The following is a 17,943-nucleotide window of genomic DNA, read 5'->3' as shown; positions in this document are numbered from 1 at the left end:
CATTGGCGTGACACACTAAAGGGCTTTGCAGGATCATGTTTACCTGTCTCTTGCCTTGGTGGAGATCCAGCGCTGCCTGCAAGCCGTGGCAGTCGGGTCACTTTCTGCCGGTTGTCTCTGAGAGGTGCCAACCGCTGAGTCGTAAAGGAATCAACACAACCACAGGGCAGGGGCAGCAGGTTGATGCACAGGAGAAACAAGTATTAGAAGATCTGGAAATGCCCCTGGCAAGGAAAGAAACCGAGACCCTCTTCCAAGAGCAGCCTGAGACTGGGAACCAGTATTTGGAAGATGCTTTGCTTCGGGGTTACTTGAAGACGCACCTTCCTCCCAAGGTCTGGCGTGCATGTTTGTGTTTCTGTGTGTATGCACTACGATTCTAGCTAGGTCACTGTTTAAAAGTGTGAACTGAGCGTTTCTCTGAGCCCTTTTGTGCCTTCAAGCCTTTAACTGGGGTGAATTTATCAGCGTTCTTTAAAACTTGTTTTCTTTGAATCCGTGCAGGGGTGAAAAATACTGCCAGGATGTAAACAGAAAGTGGCTTAGGGGACTCCTGTGACCGGTCTGGGTGTTGCAACAAGAGTGTTGTTTTGGTGTTGTCAGTGTGTGCGTTTGTTGTCAGGTCATCCAAAATAAGAAATTTCAGAGAAAGGGAAAAAAGCTAAGGTGCTTCCAAACTCTGCTGTGCTCTTCCGCTACTCTCCTCCAGGCAAGAGGGACTTTTAAGAAAATTCCTTTCTGAAGGAACAAGGACTGTTCTCAGCTGAGTGCTCAAAAGGATGCAAAGGCCCGTTGGGGTTTGCTTGTTCTCAGCACAGGTCGTTGGTTTTCCTGGGTTGATTTTCAGCCAGTGAAGGCTCTGTACTGATGCAGGGGTGCAGAGAGGTGGGGTAGGACCCTGAGCTGTGGGTATCTGTTCTGTGAGGCCCAGTCCTACAGGAACCCGTGGGAGGAGGCGAGTTGTCTCACTGTCTGTCCTCTGCTGTCACCCCCAGGACCGCAATTGTTTCTCTGTTTTCAAGGACCAGGTCTCACGGAGCAGAGCATGACCTCTCTCTGTGATTTATTCCAGCAGAAGCAATGCAATGACCAGTAAAGCCACCAGGTGAGTAAAGGGGCAGAACCTGGCTTTCAGTGACGCTCTTCCTGCCACTGTTTGCTCTCCAGGTCTGCCAGGTGTTGTGGACTTGGAGGAGTAAGTGTGTAGTGGCAGCGTTGGGAGCTTGATTTTGTCACAGCCATCACGAAAGATGGAAATGAGGCCTCCCTAAGCAGCACTGTGGCCTTCTTGCCAGAAGATGGGGGAAAAGAGGATGCCTTTGGGCAACCGTGAAGATCTTGCTCCTAATCTGCACGTTTGGAAGAAGCACAATTCAGATCTCCCAAGAATAAAAGGATCAGTGCTGTCATTCGCCAAGGCTGAGAGCTGCTCTCCGCTCCTTCCCCAAAGAAACAAAAGCGGCTGCAAAATCTACCAGAGAATCAGCCGCATCTCCCTTCCGTTTCTGCGCTTGGTCCCAGCGGGGCAGTGTTGCCTTGCTGCTGAAAGGGAGAGCCCGGACTCTGCTGTCTGCTTCATGCAGCACCCGCTTGTCTGCGGCCTGAGAGCTACCTCTCCACCTGAACACCTTCCTGTCCAGGAGAGCAGCAACAGACGAAGCTTTGTGTGTCCCACTGAAGCAGACACCACGCTGGAGGCTGATTCCTGTTGTACAATTCACCTGCATTGAGTGGGGAATGCAGAAATTTTCCTGGAATGAAGCAAACAATTTCTTTGTTTATTTGAAGGTGATTCCTGGAGAACACAGAACAAAGCACCTGCTTTTTCTGGGCACCGCTGGGGAGAGTTATCTATTGATCTTTGATCCCCCTGGAAATATGTCCTTTAATATAAGGAACATCTGTTTGTACTCTTAATGTGCAATAATCTGCCCATTTCCAATATATTCATCCCTGCGACATCAAGGGACTGATGAGGGTGAATGTGACCACCCAGCAGATGCTGCTAGGTAGCGGCTTCAGCCCTGGTGGTTTACAGATGCCCTCTCCGTATGCTGGTGTACATTTTTTTGGAGTGCCCAGGCTGCTGTGTGTTATGTTCAGCAGCCACAAACGTAGGAACTCTGATTTTGTTCTTTTACCTTGGAAATAAACACATTTAGTTGGGGCAACACGGTGGTTTGTAAGGCTGAACGTGGTCAGGGCACAAGCTTACAGCTACGCAGCTGAGTTTGGGATTTTTTTTAGAATATGTGGATGAGGTGAAGGGTCTGTTGCAGTTTGAGTTCACTGTGCTGAGCAAGAGACCTATTTAGCAGACTCATATTCTTCTGCCCACAAAAAACTACCAGCTAAACAGTTCAAAGGTTCTTGTGCTTCAGGGATCAGTGAAGTCCATGAACTTTGGATTCTTAGGTTATGTCTCTAGAACAACCTTCAAACTGGTGTCAGGAGATAAGCATTGGAGGCATACACCCACCCCAGCTGAGCTCCACCGAGAGCAAACAGGAGTGCAGCGTGAGCTGTACCAGTTGACAGGGCTCTCATGCATGCTTTTGGCTCATTTTGTGATTTTTTAACACTATTTCACTGTTCACCTGAAGGAAAACTGGCTGGTCGGAGGACGGAGACTTCCAGAGCAGTAACGGGTCAGCGTATGTTGGATCCTCATTACACACGGTGAACGGCAGAGTGATGAAAGAATCGATCATACGGCATGTAGTTTAATGAAAAGTCAATACAGGGGGAAGCAGGGAAAGGAAGAAGCAGTGTTTGTATTTCATCAACAGCAAATTAATGTGTTTTATAATTGCACCAGTGTGGGTACTGCAGCTATGGCTTTCATCTCCAGGATTGTTATATGGAGGAGGAAACGAGCATCTCTTGAGGGGGTAAAGAACAGCAAAAATATTCCTCTGATGAAAGATCAGGTACTTCTGTGACCCCCATTACAGTCTTGGATGTATTTATGCTGAACGAGGGTCCAACAGCGCTAGAGGTTGGGTCTGCCTGGCCTAACTTTAATCATCTGTAAGTCAGGTTATTTCATTCAAGGCAACTTCACTAGGCTTTGGCCACAGACAGCGAAGAGCGGTTGCAGAAGGCAATTCCTGTCACCTTAAAATAGGTTTCTAAGAGGGTTGGAATGAATCACTCCTCTGCGGGTGCCAGTTTCCTTCCATTACCTACGGACAGACCGCTCCGTCCCAGTCAGCCGAGCCTGGCTGAAACGAGGGCACGTGAGTCCTCACCCAGGGCCTTTCAGGGAGCTGGGTGCAGGGTGGAAATTTGAATCTAGACACCCTGGGTGCCAGGCTGACGCTCAAAGGATGGTGCCGTCCCTCCTTTTCCAGTCCGATAAGCAGGTAACTACTGAGCTCAGTGGAAGTTTTCCTACACAGATGAAGGCTTTCTGGTTTTGGCAGCTCTTCCTTCCCCTGGCATTCTTTTCCAGCAGTAAATGACAGTGGCTGAGGTTGGAAGGACCTCTGGAGATTGTCTGGTCCAACCCCCCTGCTCATGTGCATCTGTGTCATTCTCAGCCCTGATACAAAAGCTCTTCTGTCTTTTGTAAAATCCAGAGATGCTGCCAAAAGTAACTTGAAAAAATTATTTGGGGGGAAAAAAAACCATGACAGCTGAGCACAGCTCTGCCAGCAGAGGCAAGAGACAAGCTGTCCTGCTGCATTACAGAATGCATGGAAGGGCCAAGTGGCAAGAGGCAGCAGGACAATATGGTCAGTCCTCTGCCTTTCCAGCTGGGACTGAGGCTCCTTGCCTTCCAGGGGTGTGCTGAAGGGCTCTTCTTGTTGCTTCACAGGTACTGGAGGAGGTGAATCAGGACCTGGAGAGATTTGGAAACCGTCTGCTAACCCAGATCAAACCTCTAGGGTGGGAATGTGAGTTGAACCCCCCTGTGTTTCGGCAGTATGATGCCTGGGGGCGGCGGGTGGATCGCATCGTCACCTGCTCGGCCTGGAGGAGGATGAAGGAGATTGCGGCAGAAGAGGGGCTGATTGCTGAGGCCTACGAGAGAAGATACTCCAACTGGAGGTAACTGGGGGAGAACGGGAAAGACTCGGTACCTTCCCAGTTATACTTAGCAAGGAATATTCAGCTTCAGCATCTTGTAGGACTGAACTTGTTGTATAATGGGTAACAGATGATGCATGGACAAAAGCACACCTACCGCTGTACTGAACAGCAGTGTCTGTCCGCTGTAATGTTCCACATCAGCAATGATAAGCCGTAACTAATGGCCTACAGTTGATCATAATATTCTTTGATGTCACCTTCCTGATTCTGGGGCCTGGCAGTTCCCTGCGCTGCTCCAGCTTTTACATGATTAGTTGTAACACAACTAAAGAGCTGGGATTTTACTTGCAGTTTCATTGTATTCCAGCCTCTGGAGATAGACCCGCATTTCTTATTTTTAAAAACTGCACTTAATGTGCACCAGCTGGCAAGGAATGCCTTCCATCCAGCCTCGTGCTGGCAGTCCCTCTGGGACTGAGAAACTCTGCTGCTCCTCTTCTTTTCCTGGCTGAAACAGTTTTTGCCCTCTCAGAAATGAGTGGTTTGATTCTCACCTGTATTTTCTTCCTCTCTTCCTAGTCAATTTGTTTTATCCTCCTGCTGTTGAACCGCTGCATAACCTGTCTGTTTTCACTCTCTTTCTTTCCTAGCCGTCTGCATCAGGCTGTCAAACTGTACTTATTTTCAAGCTCCTCTGGAGGTTTCAACTGTCCGCTGGCCATGACTGATGGGGCAGCCAAAGTCATTGAGGTATGAGCTCAGCTGGTCTCTGAGGGCACAGCCCACGTCCTGGCAGCGCTGGTTAGAGACCGGAGCACTGGCCAAGGACGGAGGAGAGCTGACCTGCCATCTGGCTCTGGCCTGGCCCCTCCTCACTCTGTGACTCAGCTCCATCTCCCACTGCCTTTCCCCTTTAGTTACAAATCCTTTGCGCCCAGGCTGGCTTTTATTTTTACTTACAACACTGTGTACAATAAGGCCTTTGCCGCACATGAAACCTGTGGCACTGCAGGTAGGTGAAAAGGTGTCTCATGTTTTTACTACGAGATAGTTTCTTTTCCTGCTCCTTGTGTGGAGTAGCAGTTAAATACCTGATGTAAATTAACCAAGCTAGCAAGGCTTCCCCAATCTGAAGATTTGGCTCTGGATCTTAGCGACACCCTTTGCACTATGTCAGTGGCTGTGTAGGATGCAGAGAAAAGCTAGCCCTTAAGGAGCTAGCCCTGGGCATTTTAATTCAATAAAAAGAAAAAAAATAAAAAGTGTAAGGTGGTTACCTCTTTCCTGCAGCTCTTTGGGTGCTGGTGACATCCAGCGTATAGGAACATATGCTGATACCCTGGCACGTGTGCTGTTTTGAAAGCTCTCTGTCCAGATGTCTAGCGGTGCAGAAATCCGAGGGGGGGACACAAGCCGCACCTGCAGTGCTGCAGCAGCCGTGTGGGAGCTGGGCAGTTTCATTCTCTGCGCAGTACATGCAGATGCCCCGCAGCGCAGGACACTCAGCGCCCCGCTTGCCTGCTTGCAGACCGTCCGTTCTGAGCCCAGGACACGCCGGCATTAATGAAGGCAACTGTCTGATTTCATCTACTGCATTATGATCATCTTTTCTCTCCCCCTAAACAGTTACTAGGTATTCCTGGATCTCTGAAAAACGCTTTTGACCACCTGACGTCCCGTGACCCCAAGAAGTTCTGGACCTCTGGCCAGTGGATGACCGAGCGCAGGGGAGGCTCTGATGTTGGTATGTGTTCAGCAGTGGGAAGCAGCTGTGGCAGCAGCTAGATGCGTTAGTGAGAACGGAGGAAACGAAGGGTGTGGGAAACTCAGAAAGCCAGGTAGCTGGTTTAGGAAACTTCAGCAGAAGTCATCTAAATCCTCTGCATAGCTCTGCTTTTTAATCAACAAAAGGCCCAACTTCTGTCTGTCGATGCATGCAGTACACACAGGCAGGTACAGAGCGCTGACAGGCCAGGAAACCTCAGAACTCCACTGCAGAGACAGTCCCCTCCATCTGATGAAGCTGCAGTTGGTTTCCTGGCGGGAGGTGTGAAAGGATCAGCTGTGGAGTGCAGGCTACAGGATTGTGCATCATGGCAGGACCTCTAATTCCACAGCACCCTTTGTAGTTCTTGGCCAGGAGCTCCTGAAGAAGTGGAGGTTCTGGATTATACACGGTGGTGCATTTTGCTTACAAAGCACTGCGATTACCAGCTGTTAGCCTGGAGCAATTGCTGGGCAGGCTCGTGGTTAAACAGAGCGTGTTTCCTTTCCAGTACTTAACTCCGGCTGCATTTCTTATCCAGGGTCAATGAAAAAGATTAGCAGCTAATCCATACTCCATCTCGATAGCAAGAGGTGACTTAAAAGAGCTGCTGCTTAAACCAAAAATCAGCATCGATTGATACAGAAGTTCCCATAAAGCTAAGCTGATCTTCTCCTTGCCTGCAGCTAACGGCACTGAGACGGTGGCCAGAAAGCAGCCAGATGGTTCATATCGTCTCTATGGTTTTAAATGGTTTACATCGGCTGCTGATTCTGATGTGACATTAACCCTGGCCAGGGTAGCGGATGCTGAAGGACAAGTAAAACAGGTCTGTTTGATGGTGGAACTGGGTGAAGGAGCAGGGGCATTCTTTTATTTCCTTGTTTCATCGTAATGAAATCTTCTTCGCATGCCTTTTTAATGGCCCCAGGGTTCCAGTGGCCTGTCCCTGTTCTTCCTGAAGGTTCGAGACGAGGAGGGGAAGCTGAACAGCATCCAAGTGCAAAGGCTGAAAGACAAGTTGGGCACACGGCAGATGGCAACAGCAGAGCTATGGCTAGATGGAGCTCCAGCAGAGCTGGTACGTAAGGTTTCAACTTCCTCTTGGGACTGGGCTGGCTTGGCACGGCAGACCGCTCACGGGGGTTGGCAGTGGTACTGACTGAAAAAGTTCCTCTCTCCCACCTCTGTGGCTGGCTGTTCACTCCAGAGAACCCTTCACCCATGGGCTGTGTGTGGGACAGAGGTGAGAACAGCTCAGGAAAGTGGGAGGAAAGAAGAAAACCCAACAAAACCTCATTTTAGGCTGGTCATTTCCCTACTGCAGTTGCATTGACCCAGTTGAGGGACAGTTCTGTGTAGCGTGCAGGTAGGAACAAGCAGCAGGGAACAGAACTTCTCACGCTGACGTGGTCTCCAAAGCCACCTCTCTGGTCATGCCACAGACCTGGTGAAAATGAGACAGCTGTCTTTTAAAGCAAGCAGATCTTTGTGGTGCCTGAGGACAGACAGAGCAGACAGCCTGTATCTACCTGTCCATTGACACAACTTTCACTTAGATATGCATCCGCTTCCAAGGCTGTGCAAAAGGCTTACGTCAGCCTTTGTTCCTCGATGCTTTCAGATCTCTGCAGAGGGTCGTGGAGTGGCCTCCATCTCCAACATGCTGAACATAACTCGGATCCACAATGTCATTGGTGCAGTAGCTTCCATGAGAAGGTGAAGGCAGGATGGATCCCCCCAGAGCTGAAGGAGCAGCTTATCAGGACAAAGGGACTTTGCAATGCTCAGCATTGTGGCCAACTGACATCTAATGCCTTTGCCAGCACAGGTCTGGAAGCAGCAGTGCTGGAGAAGGTTGGCCTGTGGGTGGGTGACCTAGGCTGGTGTGCTACAGCTGAGCAGGGTTCTTCCAGTGGGGTGGCTGGGAAGGAAAGCTCAGAAGTGGCAGGTTGTGCTGGTCTAACCGCTTTCCCTGGCTGTATTCTATCTAGGATGATCAGCCTGAGCAGGGAGTACGCCCGTAGGCGGGTTGCCTTTGGGAAGCTCCTCAAGGACCATCCCCTGCACATGCAGACGATAGCCCGGATGGAGGTAAGGCCTTCAGGAGCTGAGCTGAACCTGTTGGCGAGGAAAGAGGGCAGAGATCCTCAGCTGCTAATGAGCATGGCCGGCCTGCCTCTGTGTGTAGCAGTCAGGTGTAGAAGGCTGTTCCTGCTACAGCCAGATGTGTGCAGCAGGGAATCACCATACTCCAGTGGGGTTTGATCTGAGGATAGACCTAGCTTCTGTGCTGGACCTCAGGTTATCCTAAACAACAATTACCCGGGAGCTGTCCTGAGAGGAGTGCCAGAGTTTGTGCATGCACCTGCCACGGTGTGCCATGACCTCTGAAGTTGGTCCTTAGCAGAGTCCCAGCATGACACCCCAGTCTGCGAGACTGCAGTTAACAGACTCTTGTCCAAGACGGATACAGACTCATCCCACTTCCCCAGTAGCTCATGCACCAGGAGACAGGCTGTTCCCAGCACGCTCAAAGAATTCCCGAGTAGTCACAGAGCTTCTGAGACAAGCGTGTCTTCGCTGTGTACCTGCACGGTGCTCGTCTCCACAAGACACGGAGCTCGAGTGCAGCCTCTAGATGTGAATGTCATCTAAGGCAATAACAGACAATGGGAGAGAGCACAGCATGAATTGGCGTTCTGGGAGGAATTCCACGTGCTTCGCTCCCCACAGAATGTCTCACAGCTCTGCCGCAACTCTGAGCTGCAGCAGCTCACTAAATGCACAGGACACAGGTGTCTTCCCACCCCTACTAAAACTTCAAAAAGAAGGCACCCAGTTCTCCTTTCACCCATCCTTCTTTTCTCAAGTGGTGTAACACTTGCCCTTGGGCTGCAACTGGTTCATGCAAATTTTTAAAACAAAAATTTAAAAATCCTCTTGCAAGGTGGGGGAAAGGGAAAGCAGTCAACATCTGTCAAACATAGCTTAAAGCTCCAGCATCTCTGAGCCTGAACCAGAGCTCCACCTCTGAAAGAAAGGCCAGATCCTGTACAGTCCCACAGCACATCGTTATGCCCAGGGGCTACAGAGCTCCATATCCCTCTATTTCCTGAATCACAAATTGCAAGGGCAGTAAATTGCTCAGCAAGAAATCTGTCAAAGACCTTGCGGATCCTGGTGCTCAGAGTTTGACCATCAGATGTGTGTTCGTGTGTCCCTTACCCTTGGAAAGGATGTGGATTTGTGACCTGGATGCCTGATAGGAGCTTGATAAGGCTCAGAGTAGGCCTGATCAAATGGCATTGCCCCTTTCCTCATACTGGATCCCAGTGCCCAAGAGCAGCAGCTCCAGGCTACCTCCGGTATTTCGTGCTTGGTGCCTTGGCTGGTCAGGGTCTTTGTCGCTGAAGCTGTGGGTCTGTACGGGGTCCGAGTGTTGCGCATCCCTTCCAGATAGTCTCAGCAGACCCGCTGGAATCAGCCCCACTCAGAGATCCTTGCCGGTGAAGCTCCCCACTTCTCTGCTTGCAGGTGCAGACGCGAGGGGCGTTTCTTCTGCTTATGGAGATCGTTCGTCTCCTTGGACTTGCAGAAACCAACATGGCAAGTGAGGAAGACCAGCTTCTCTTGAGACTGCTGGTACCAGTCGCCAAACTGTACACTGGGAAGCAGGTACGGAACAACCAGTTTGATTAGCCCGGAGGGGGGCTCTGTGGCATGTCCCCAACCTCAGAGCTGGAAAGAGGAGTGAAAGGCAGCGATAGCCGGGGATACCGGCAGTGACCTGTCTGTCCCTCTTCTAATTGCCCTCAGCTTAAATACACGGAAGCTTACACACCATAGGCAAGTAGAGGATAGGCGAGTTGAGGGTAAAGACTCTCCTGGACTAGAGACACGTACTCCCATGTACCAAGCACACCATAGGTTTATCCTTACCTAGAGAGGACTGTATTGAGACAGACTCTCCCTGGATCTTCTCCCAAGGTCTGACTGCTCCTGCAGGTCCTCTCTCAGTGTCGCTCAGTCTTCCTTCCCCAGGCTGCTCCTCCTGCACGTAATGAGCAACCTGCCTCAGCGATCAGTGGGATCCGGTCAGTCCCATCCCAGCAGGAAGTGCTGTGTGATGGTAGAGGGTTTTGGCCGCTCTTTCCCCTTGTGCAATGTGGATCATGTCAGCTCTCTGTGTTTTGCAGGCTTCTGCTGCTGTTATTGAGGGAATGGAGAGCTTTGGAGGACAAGGTTACATGGAGGATACAGGCTTGCCAGTCATAGTCCGCGATACTCTGGTAAGACAGCAGCAGGAGAAGCTCCGGTGTGTCACCTAGTCCCCTGCACAGCACTCTGTGGTGCCTGCTAAAGACATGCTCAAGGAAGAAGTGTCCCCACGCTCGCTGCAGACGTGGCAACTCTGTCCTAGTTCTCTTCCTGCTGGGCCCAGTCACCGCCAGGGAGGGGATGCAATTTGTTCCTGGTGCTGGGATTGTTTCCTACCTCAGTAATGGAGCTGGGCTCCTGGCTGACATCACCACCGCTCCTTTCCACTTGTGGTGAGGCAAGACATCTCTGGAGGTTTCCTCGATATCCCTTCGCTCTGCCCCGCATCTTTTGTTTCCTCACATTCCCCTTTCTTTATTGCAGCTGCTCCAAAAGGCTCCTTCGTGCTCTTCCACATTCTCTTCTACCCCACAGGTGCTGTCCATATGGGAGGGAACAACAAATATCCTGTCACTTGATGTCCTGCGATCCCTCTCCAAGAGTCGAGGACAGGTGATGGCTGTGTTCTTCTCCTCAGTGCAGGTGAGCTCACACCAAAAGCACTGGCAAGTTGGATTTGCCCACCTCGGCGGGGGCTTACTTGGTGTTTGTCTCCTGGCTGAGACTGGTGGGGAATACAACCGAACGGAAAGCTTTAGACCAGTGTTCAGGAGGTGTCTTACAATGCTGCTCCTTAAACGGCACTTCCAAAAGCAGGAACCAGACAGCGCTCGCTTTGGGATCTTTGTGTGCTGCAAAACCCAGATACTTCATCTCGGCAGTGAAGAGTTTTGCATTGTCAGAGTTCCTCAGGACAGGCACCAATGTAAGTATAGTTTTAATGTCAGAGAGTCACCTTCCCAAATCCAAAATAATTTTGTGGTTTTGTTTCTTAACTGAAAAACCACCACAAAACTGCTGAATATTAAACCTTCGCTAGGGCTACCTACTGCATGATGACTTTCTATTTTTATTCCGGCGGAAAAGATGGAAAGAGCTGAAGGAATTCCATTGCTGCCTCTTTAGATTTGCCATTCTCTGCTTTACCTACAAGCTGTTCTTTTAAAGGTGTTCAGATGACAGGCAGGCAGGAGAGGTCAGTTCAAAGCAGCTCAGAATTTCATGGAGGTAAATGAGCATCAGCTGGTTTGATATGTCCCATAAAAGGAGACAGGAACCAGCCTGAAAGGCACAATCAGCATATCCAAGATGGGTTCTCTCAGAGATCAGATTATTAATCCAGATAGAATACTCCAGATTATGTTAGCTCAGATAGAGCGAGGGAATCCTGTGCACCTGGAGTGCTGGATTTGACCACGCGTAGCCTTCGCTTTCTCATGGAAGGGACAGGTCTGGGTCGCTGTGCTCCCTGCGGCACTGACGAATGGATAGGTCCTTCCAAAACACACGAGCAAGAGCCTGACTCCTCCTCACCCGTGGCCGCAGTTGGCAACTTCTGTTACATCTCAAGCCCCTGACTGTGCTGTATTGGGTACGAGCACCTCTCTGACCTCCAGGGATGGCTGTCATCATACCATCCTCTCACACAACTTCCCATAAAGGAAAAATACCTCAAACAATTTGACTGCCAAACAAGAAACCCAAATCTGCTCAGAAGCAGGACTGAGGACACCTGCCAATTAAAAAGCCAACTGGTCCAGCCGTGGATAAAAAACAGTTTAGTCCGACACTGAAGGTAATGGAGCGGAGAAGGGAAGGAGCGGGCGGTAGGTTCTAAAAATAACTTGGAAAGAGGCCGGCCTCCGCAGGCTTACGCTAATTTAATGGACTGCCCTGCAAAGGTGCCATGCTGCAGTCCTGGGAGCACCTGGTGTAGCCGAGAGGCCCCTCCAGCTTCTTAACAACTGGATAATCAGAGAGGCAGTAAAGATCACAGCAGCGTGATTCAGAGCAGGTACCTGCACAGCAGTAACACCAAGTATCGAGATTCATTAATTAACAAGCTCATCATCGCTCTCGCACTCCCACAAATCACGCTGTATATGAGACCGGAGGCTGAACAAGCAAGCACTGACTTTAAAGTACGGCTTTAAAATAAATTGCAGTAAGTGCCGTTGCGTTTGCTGCTCATGTCGCACTGAGGCTGCCTCTGTTACCTCGGCTGGAAGGGGCTGAGCTGGGAGAGCAGTGCGGATGTGATTCTGGATGGACTAGATCATACTTGGCAAATTTAACCCTGATATTTAATCGGAAAGCTTTTCCCTTACGCCTGCGGCAGCCAGGCACTGGAAAGGCAGACTGGAGGTATTTCTCCAGAGTGCTTCTGCAGCATTGGGCAGGAACGTGCTGTTTCTACACCAGAATCAGGGTTTCACTCACCGGTGATAACCAACCTCTTCTTGGGCTCCAGGTGTCCAAATTGTTTTGGTCTCCGGGAATCTGGCTCATATTGAACCATCCTTCCCATTCCCGTCTAGTGAGGAAATCATTTAGCCCTTCATAAAGGGATTTTTACTGCTCCGATCCATTTCCTTTTTATTGATGTACACAAAACTAGTACAATTGATTTTATGTTTGTCCATCAAGGTTCTCAGTTTGCAGGATTTGTTCCCGGTGAAAGGCTGCTGTGGAGAAAGCGGCATCAGTTCTTCATTAGTACAGCAGAGATGCTTTGTTCTCTGAAGGTCATATCTCAGGGGAACCTCCCCCCAACCCACTCCCACCTATTTTTGCTTTTATCCTGTTGCCTCTACTGATGGTGGGATACCCAACGGTAACAGTGCTGGGATCTAGGAGCAGGAACCCAGTGTTGTAATTATCCTCAGGAAAAGGCAAATACAGAGAACTTCCTCATCCTCGCGCAATGTGATTATGAGACGCTGAATTTCTAGGGTGCTTGATACACAAGCGAGTTTGTTACAAACCACCCTGTCCAGAGGTGATTAGTCTGCAAAGTCATTTCATGTTACACTAAACATTTATTAGCTGGAATCTGAGCCAGAGCATTGGGTGTACTTTAACATTCAATCTGAAAAGTGACTCTAAAATAGCACCGGGGAATTATTTGATTATTGCATTTTAGTCGCTTTAGGTTAAATTTGGTCACATCGCAGTACGGTTGTGTTTCTGAATGCCAGTCCTGCAAACATCCTGCAGAGCTCAGAATCAACTGCCTGATGCATCCAGAAGAACTGCGTAGGGCTGAAACTCTAGCTGTAAATCCGACGTGCAATCTAAGACGTGTACAGTTTTCAGGTCCTTTTCAGACCATAACCATAATTTTAACAGAGCAGGAAACAAATCTAGGTTATTAAAGTGAGCCTACGTGTTTGCTCAAAGCATTAACATGAGACTGGTGCTTCTAGCCCTGTTTTGGATGTTCTCCCTGCTGCTGTATTTTTAAATATTCATGATTTTTCTTTAAGTAAAAACCACTCTGACAGCTTTGCTCAGTAGCTAGTGAGAGCAAGCAAATGAGCAGCATCTTAAAATTCCTCAGTGAAAACCAAAATAATTGGAAATATTGGAGCTCTAAAGCTCTTTTGCTCTCTGATGATTTCAGTCAGAGGAGCGCAGAGCTGGCAGAGCGATGCCGTGTGCCGCCCTGTTACACCCTGGAGCAGATCAACGCGCAGGCGGGAGAACAGGAGCTGCTTCTCCCTGAAGCCGCGCTCCAGCCTCTCAGCTGCAGGGGAGGATGTGGAAAAACCCAGCTCCATCTCTCAGAAAATTCAGTGCTTTTGGTTAGGAAAAGAATGAGTGTAATCTGAGGGGAAAAATGTGTCAATTATCAGAGAGGAAAGCAAATACAAGGGGTTTTTTCTCCCCCCCCCAAGGTTAAAATGATGTTTTTATATTCCTGGTCCATACTGCCCAGGTCTTTAAACCTTAAAAAGCGCGGTGGCGCAGGACCTGGCTGTTCGTAGCCCAGCCATCAGCGCGCGGGTGCTGACAGAAGCGCGGGTGTCGTCTCTGTGCTTGGCCCGGCCGATCCTGGCTTCCGCCCAAGCTGCTGGGAATATGTTTATGCCTTTGGGGTCTTTGATCCTTGTTAGCAACAAGCTCCGAGCTACTTTTAAAACATCTTATTAGCATTCTGTGGGCTTGGAGGGTTCTTTGGACTTTATCTTGGCACTAGACCCAACCGCTTTAATGATGATGTTTTTGTATTTGTACGGCATATGCTGCGAGTATTTATGTACCGCTCTGCCTAGAGCGCAGAATAGCAGCCATTGAGGATTGTGTTTTTCTGGTGTTAATAGTCAGAAAATCCGGGGCAATGGTTAGGCAGAAGGTGTCACGCAGACGTTCTGCAATCCGGAGTCCTACCGGGCAAATAAGCTGCATGTTCACGTACTAGCAAGAGGAACTGCACCATCACTTAAGCACTGAAAGCCTCAAAAGCATAAAAAATGAGTTACGTGCAGCAAATACTTACAGCCTTTAGCTTTATAAATAACCTGCAAATGAGACTAATTAACTAAAAGCACCTCCTCCCACCTGCTATGCTACTTAAATCCGTAACGGTTCCTTTCTGCGACGCAGTCCGAGGTAATCCTTTAGTTCTGCTGCGGAGAAACAGGTTTAATGTTGCCGAGAGGTTATCGCAGCCCCTGAGGCTGGGGGCTGAGCCCGCTCGCTTCCAAGTGCTGCGGGGGGTGCAGGGTCTGGAGGTCGGTGACGGTTGGCCGTGTCTCCGCGCACGTGGCTTCAGGAGGACAGAGCTGTCGCCCAGCCTGGCAGGTCCGTGCGGAAGACACGCTCTGCTCCTTCGACCCCTCGTAGGAGGGAATAGCGTGGGAAGCACAGATGAAGGGCTTGGCCTCTGCCGGTTGCGTCCGGGCAGCCACGGGCACGCCGTGTCAGAAGAACAACTGGTTTAGACTCTCAGCAGACCACGGCTTGTGCTTTCGGGAGAGATTTGGGACGCTGGAGGAACAGCAGCTTAGCTCGACCACGGGGAGCTTCCAGGTGGTGCTTGTGGGCACAGCGAAACGCCTGACGGCCACCAGCGGGGAGCCGCTCCGGTCCCGGGGCCTTTCCTCTGACACAGCTTGCAGAGAAAAGCTCCTTTAAATCTGCGTTTTGCTGCCTGGACACAGCCCTAGCATCTAAATGGAAGTGAAAACAGAAAACTGGGGGAGGTCACATGTAATTAGAGCCTGATACAGGTATGCAGTTAGAGGGGATTGGGGATGCGATCTTGTTCCCAACGTGTAGCTGGAAATAGCCCCGTGCTGGGTCTGGCTCACAGGAATTCTCCATCCTCAAGGCACGGCTGTGAGTTTCCTTTTGGCAACGTCCCCTTTCCTGCTGCCGCACAGTGCTCTGGCCACCCCGCTACGGCAGTGCCAGTACAGCCACCTCGATTGAAGCTTTCAGTTAGTAGTTGCGGGGCGTGCTCAGGATTTCACCAGCCGCGTTTCCTCGCAGAAGGTAAATACGCTGTAATTTTTCCGGTGATTGTTTTTTTTCTTTGCAGAAAAAACTGGAGCTGACTTCGAGCACTGCGAAACTGGAACCCGCCGTGAAGCAAATGCGGGATGCCGTCACCGGTCTTGCACAGTTCATGCAAGAAGCCGGTTCAAGGGGGGCGGTGACCACAGAGCTGGCAGCAAGAGACTTCTCCTACACCCTGGCAAGGATCTACGCAGGTAGGGGGGAGACACAAATGATGGATTTCAGACCAGAAAGGGCGAGGAATCAGTGCTAGAAGAGCCTGGTTTCACGCCTCCTGGGCAAAGGGTGGAGTTTTAAGGGAAGCTGGGTCCCCACCTTCTTTCAAACTGAGGCACCTCAGCCTGGCAAGTGCTGTCGAGAAGTAGCCAGCACCCACTTCTCACTAGCCCTTGCTGTTCTGGCTGGAGCCTGGGGACACCGACATCTCCTCTCTTCCACAGGAGCTCTTTTAATTGAGCACGCAGCTCGGCCTGATGCTTCCTCCACAGACCTCTCCGCTGCTCGAAGGTAAGCGAAAACCTCCTCTAGCCCTAACCTGTTTGAGATGATTTCCTGCGCATCGCGGCAGGCTTTGCTCTGCTTTGGGCCATCTGACCCCTGCTGTGGCGAGACCCAAACCATTCTGGGCCGGTCGCTGTCAACGTCGTGACTTTGCCCTGCTGCAGGCAGTCTCTGTTCTAGCAGCGATGGGAGGGATCCAAACCGGGCAGACCTCAAGTGGAAAGCAGCACTGTCACCGGGCTGGGAGAAACCGTTTGCGTTCTCCGTTCAGGTGGTGCAACCAGGAGCTGTGTCCTGTGGCCACAGAGTCGGGCAACGGGAGCTACGAGGCCGAGGAAGCGCTCGCGGACAGCGCGCTGGTGTACGAGGGCTGCCCCGCTGGCGGCAGCAGGCTGTGACTCGCCAGAGGCGACTGGGAAAGCCAAACCCCAGGGGAAACAGTAGGTTGGTTCTACTCCAAAAAAATAAATCACAAAATCCTCAGACAGCCGCGAATTTACGGGCACGGTGCGGATGTTCCGCCAGGGGCCAGACCGAATCCTTCTGGAGTGACCTCCAGCTGCACCACCCGCTCCAGCCTGAGCCCCGCTGCTGCTGCGCAGTTACTCGCCAACGCAGCCACTGAGGGTCAGCGCGAGGTGCGGAAACGTTCTCACCGTGCTTTAGGCAAAGACTAAGCGATCAAATCCAGATAACGACTTGTGGCAGCAGCTCTTCGAGTGCCAGCCAGTGTTCTTTTTGAAGAAAAGCAACCAAAATCAAACTGAAAATTATTAGAAGCTGAATAAATATGGAAAACCCACCATTTTTCCCTGTTCACCTTCTTGCTTTCCAATGCTATCCATGGTCTTCCGCCCCGGCACCTGCCAGGGACAGGATTTTCTTCCCAGGCAGCCTCTGCCGCCCGCACAGCCAAGGCTGGTCATCCCTTCGTACAGGCCACCTCCGTGAGAACTGCTACGCTGGGCTCAGCCACCGATCTCGGCAACTCCTTGGGCAAAACAAAGCCTTCGTAGCCAAACTTTCCCTTTTCCTAGCCAAGGCTGCTAAGGTAGTCACGGGGCAGTGCTTAGTCTGGCTTGTGATTTTTCCTTTTCGATTCTACCTTGTCTCAAACAAGCTTTGCTTTGACTTTAAATTACCCTGGAGCAGGGGCTTCACCTTCAGGCGTATTGCTGGGCGCCTTGTCCCTGCTAACGCTGCCAGCTCAGCCGAGAGGGGCGAGGAGAAGGTTCTGGGCCTGCTGCGTGTCAGGCACGGGGCGCGGTACATTGAGATCTGCAGCTCCGTAAACGGCGTCAACATCAACGCTGCTGGGCAAACAGCTTAGGGGAGGACGTAATTTCAATTACATCACTCAAATTACATCAAAACTCTACAAGTTGGTACCAAAATTAAAGAAAAAAATTAATTTTCTTAATAAAAGAAAGCTTTTTTAACTCGCTACGACCTCCCAAAGCTTATTTATTCCCTCTGTGCGTGTCCTAATGATGCTGCAACTCTCGCTGACATGAATTCTGACCTAAGTTTTAGACTGAAAGCCAGTAATCCTCCACCAAAGCAAACTCCTATATATTGACTGCGTGCTCCTCTTCACCCTCAGCCCGTCACTCTACCTGCTTGCTATTACCCTGATGACTACACGTTTTTTCGATTAAAAAGTTGCTAATAACAGAAGAAAACCATTAATAGTACAAAGACAGCTGGAATATACAGCTGCAAAGCGCTCCAGCAGCTGGACAGCGAGTGGGAAGAGGGAGGAAAGGAGCCCACCACCAGATTTGGAGGTGGGAAGTGCGGAAGGGTCCGCCGGCAGGCGAGGGCTGCGACCCAAAGTGAAAATCATTGTGTCAGACTTGTTTGCACGACTGCTGCTGAACCGTCAGGATCCGCCGTTCTCACCCAGAGCTCGTCTCCAAAGCACGGGGCTCTGGCAAGCACCGGCGCCTTCCACGCTCACT

General features: G+C 50.5%; 1 protein-coding gene and 1 long non-coding RNA gene across 3 annotated transcripts; one reads left to right on the top strand and one right to left on the bottom strand.

Annotated features, from left to right (window-relative positions):
* Nucleotides 1-35: 35 nt before the first annotated feature.
* Nucleotides 36-17,424, top strand: LOC104636803 (acyl-CoA dehydrogenase family member 11). Of its 2 annotated transcripts, XR_012838091.1 has the most exons (15): nt 36-335; nt 3,821-4,053; nt 4,686-4,785; nt 5,662-5,779; nt 6,487-6,629; nt 6,732-6,881; nt 7,425-7,519; nt 7,795-7,894; nt 9,338-9,478; nt 10,000-10,092; nt 10,496-10,603; nt 15,504-15,675; nt 15,922-15,988; nt 16,254-16,433; nt 17,088-17,424. XR_012838091.1 is itself a non-coding variant. In XM_010304083.2 (14 exons), the coding sequence occupies exons 1-14, from the start codon at nt 36-38 to the stop codon at nt 16,378-16,380; spliced, it is 1,947 nt and encodes a 648-aa protein (XP_010302385.2). In that variant the 3' UTR covers nt 16,381-17,424. The 2 variants fall into 2 exon arrangements, 1 of the variants encoding a protein (XP_010302385.2); XM_010304083.2 differs by having other exon boundaries at nt 16,254-17,424.
* LOC142604204 (uncharacterized) lies at nt 12,986-17,208 on the bottom strand. Its single transcript, XR_012838092.1, has 2 exons — nt 17,088-17,208; nt 12,986-16,433 (listed from the first exon to the last, which is right to left on the bottom strand). It is a non-coding gene; the product is annotated as an uncharacterized LOC142604204 (long non-coding RNA).
* Nucleotides 17,425-17,943: the final 519 nt, after the last annotated feature.

The sequence above is a fragment of the Balearica regulorum genome, chromosome 17 (genome assembly GCF_011004875.1).
Source record: "Balearica regulorum gibbericeps isolate bBalReg1 chromosome 17, bBalReg1.pri, whole genome shotgun sequence".
Classification (NCBI taxonomy): Eukaryota; Metazoa; Chordata; class Aves; order Gruiformes; family Gruidae; genus Balearica; species Balearica regulorum.
Note: the sequence above shows the minus strand (reverse complement) of the source record. Positions and strands in the feature narration are given on the sequence as shown.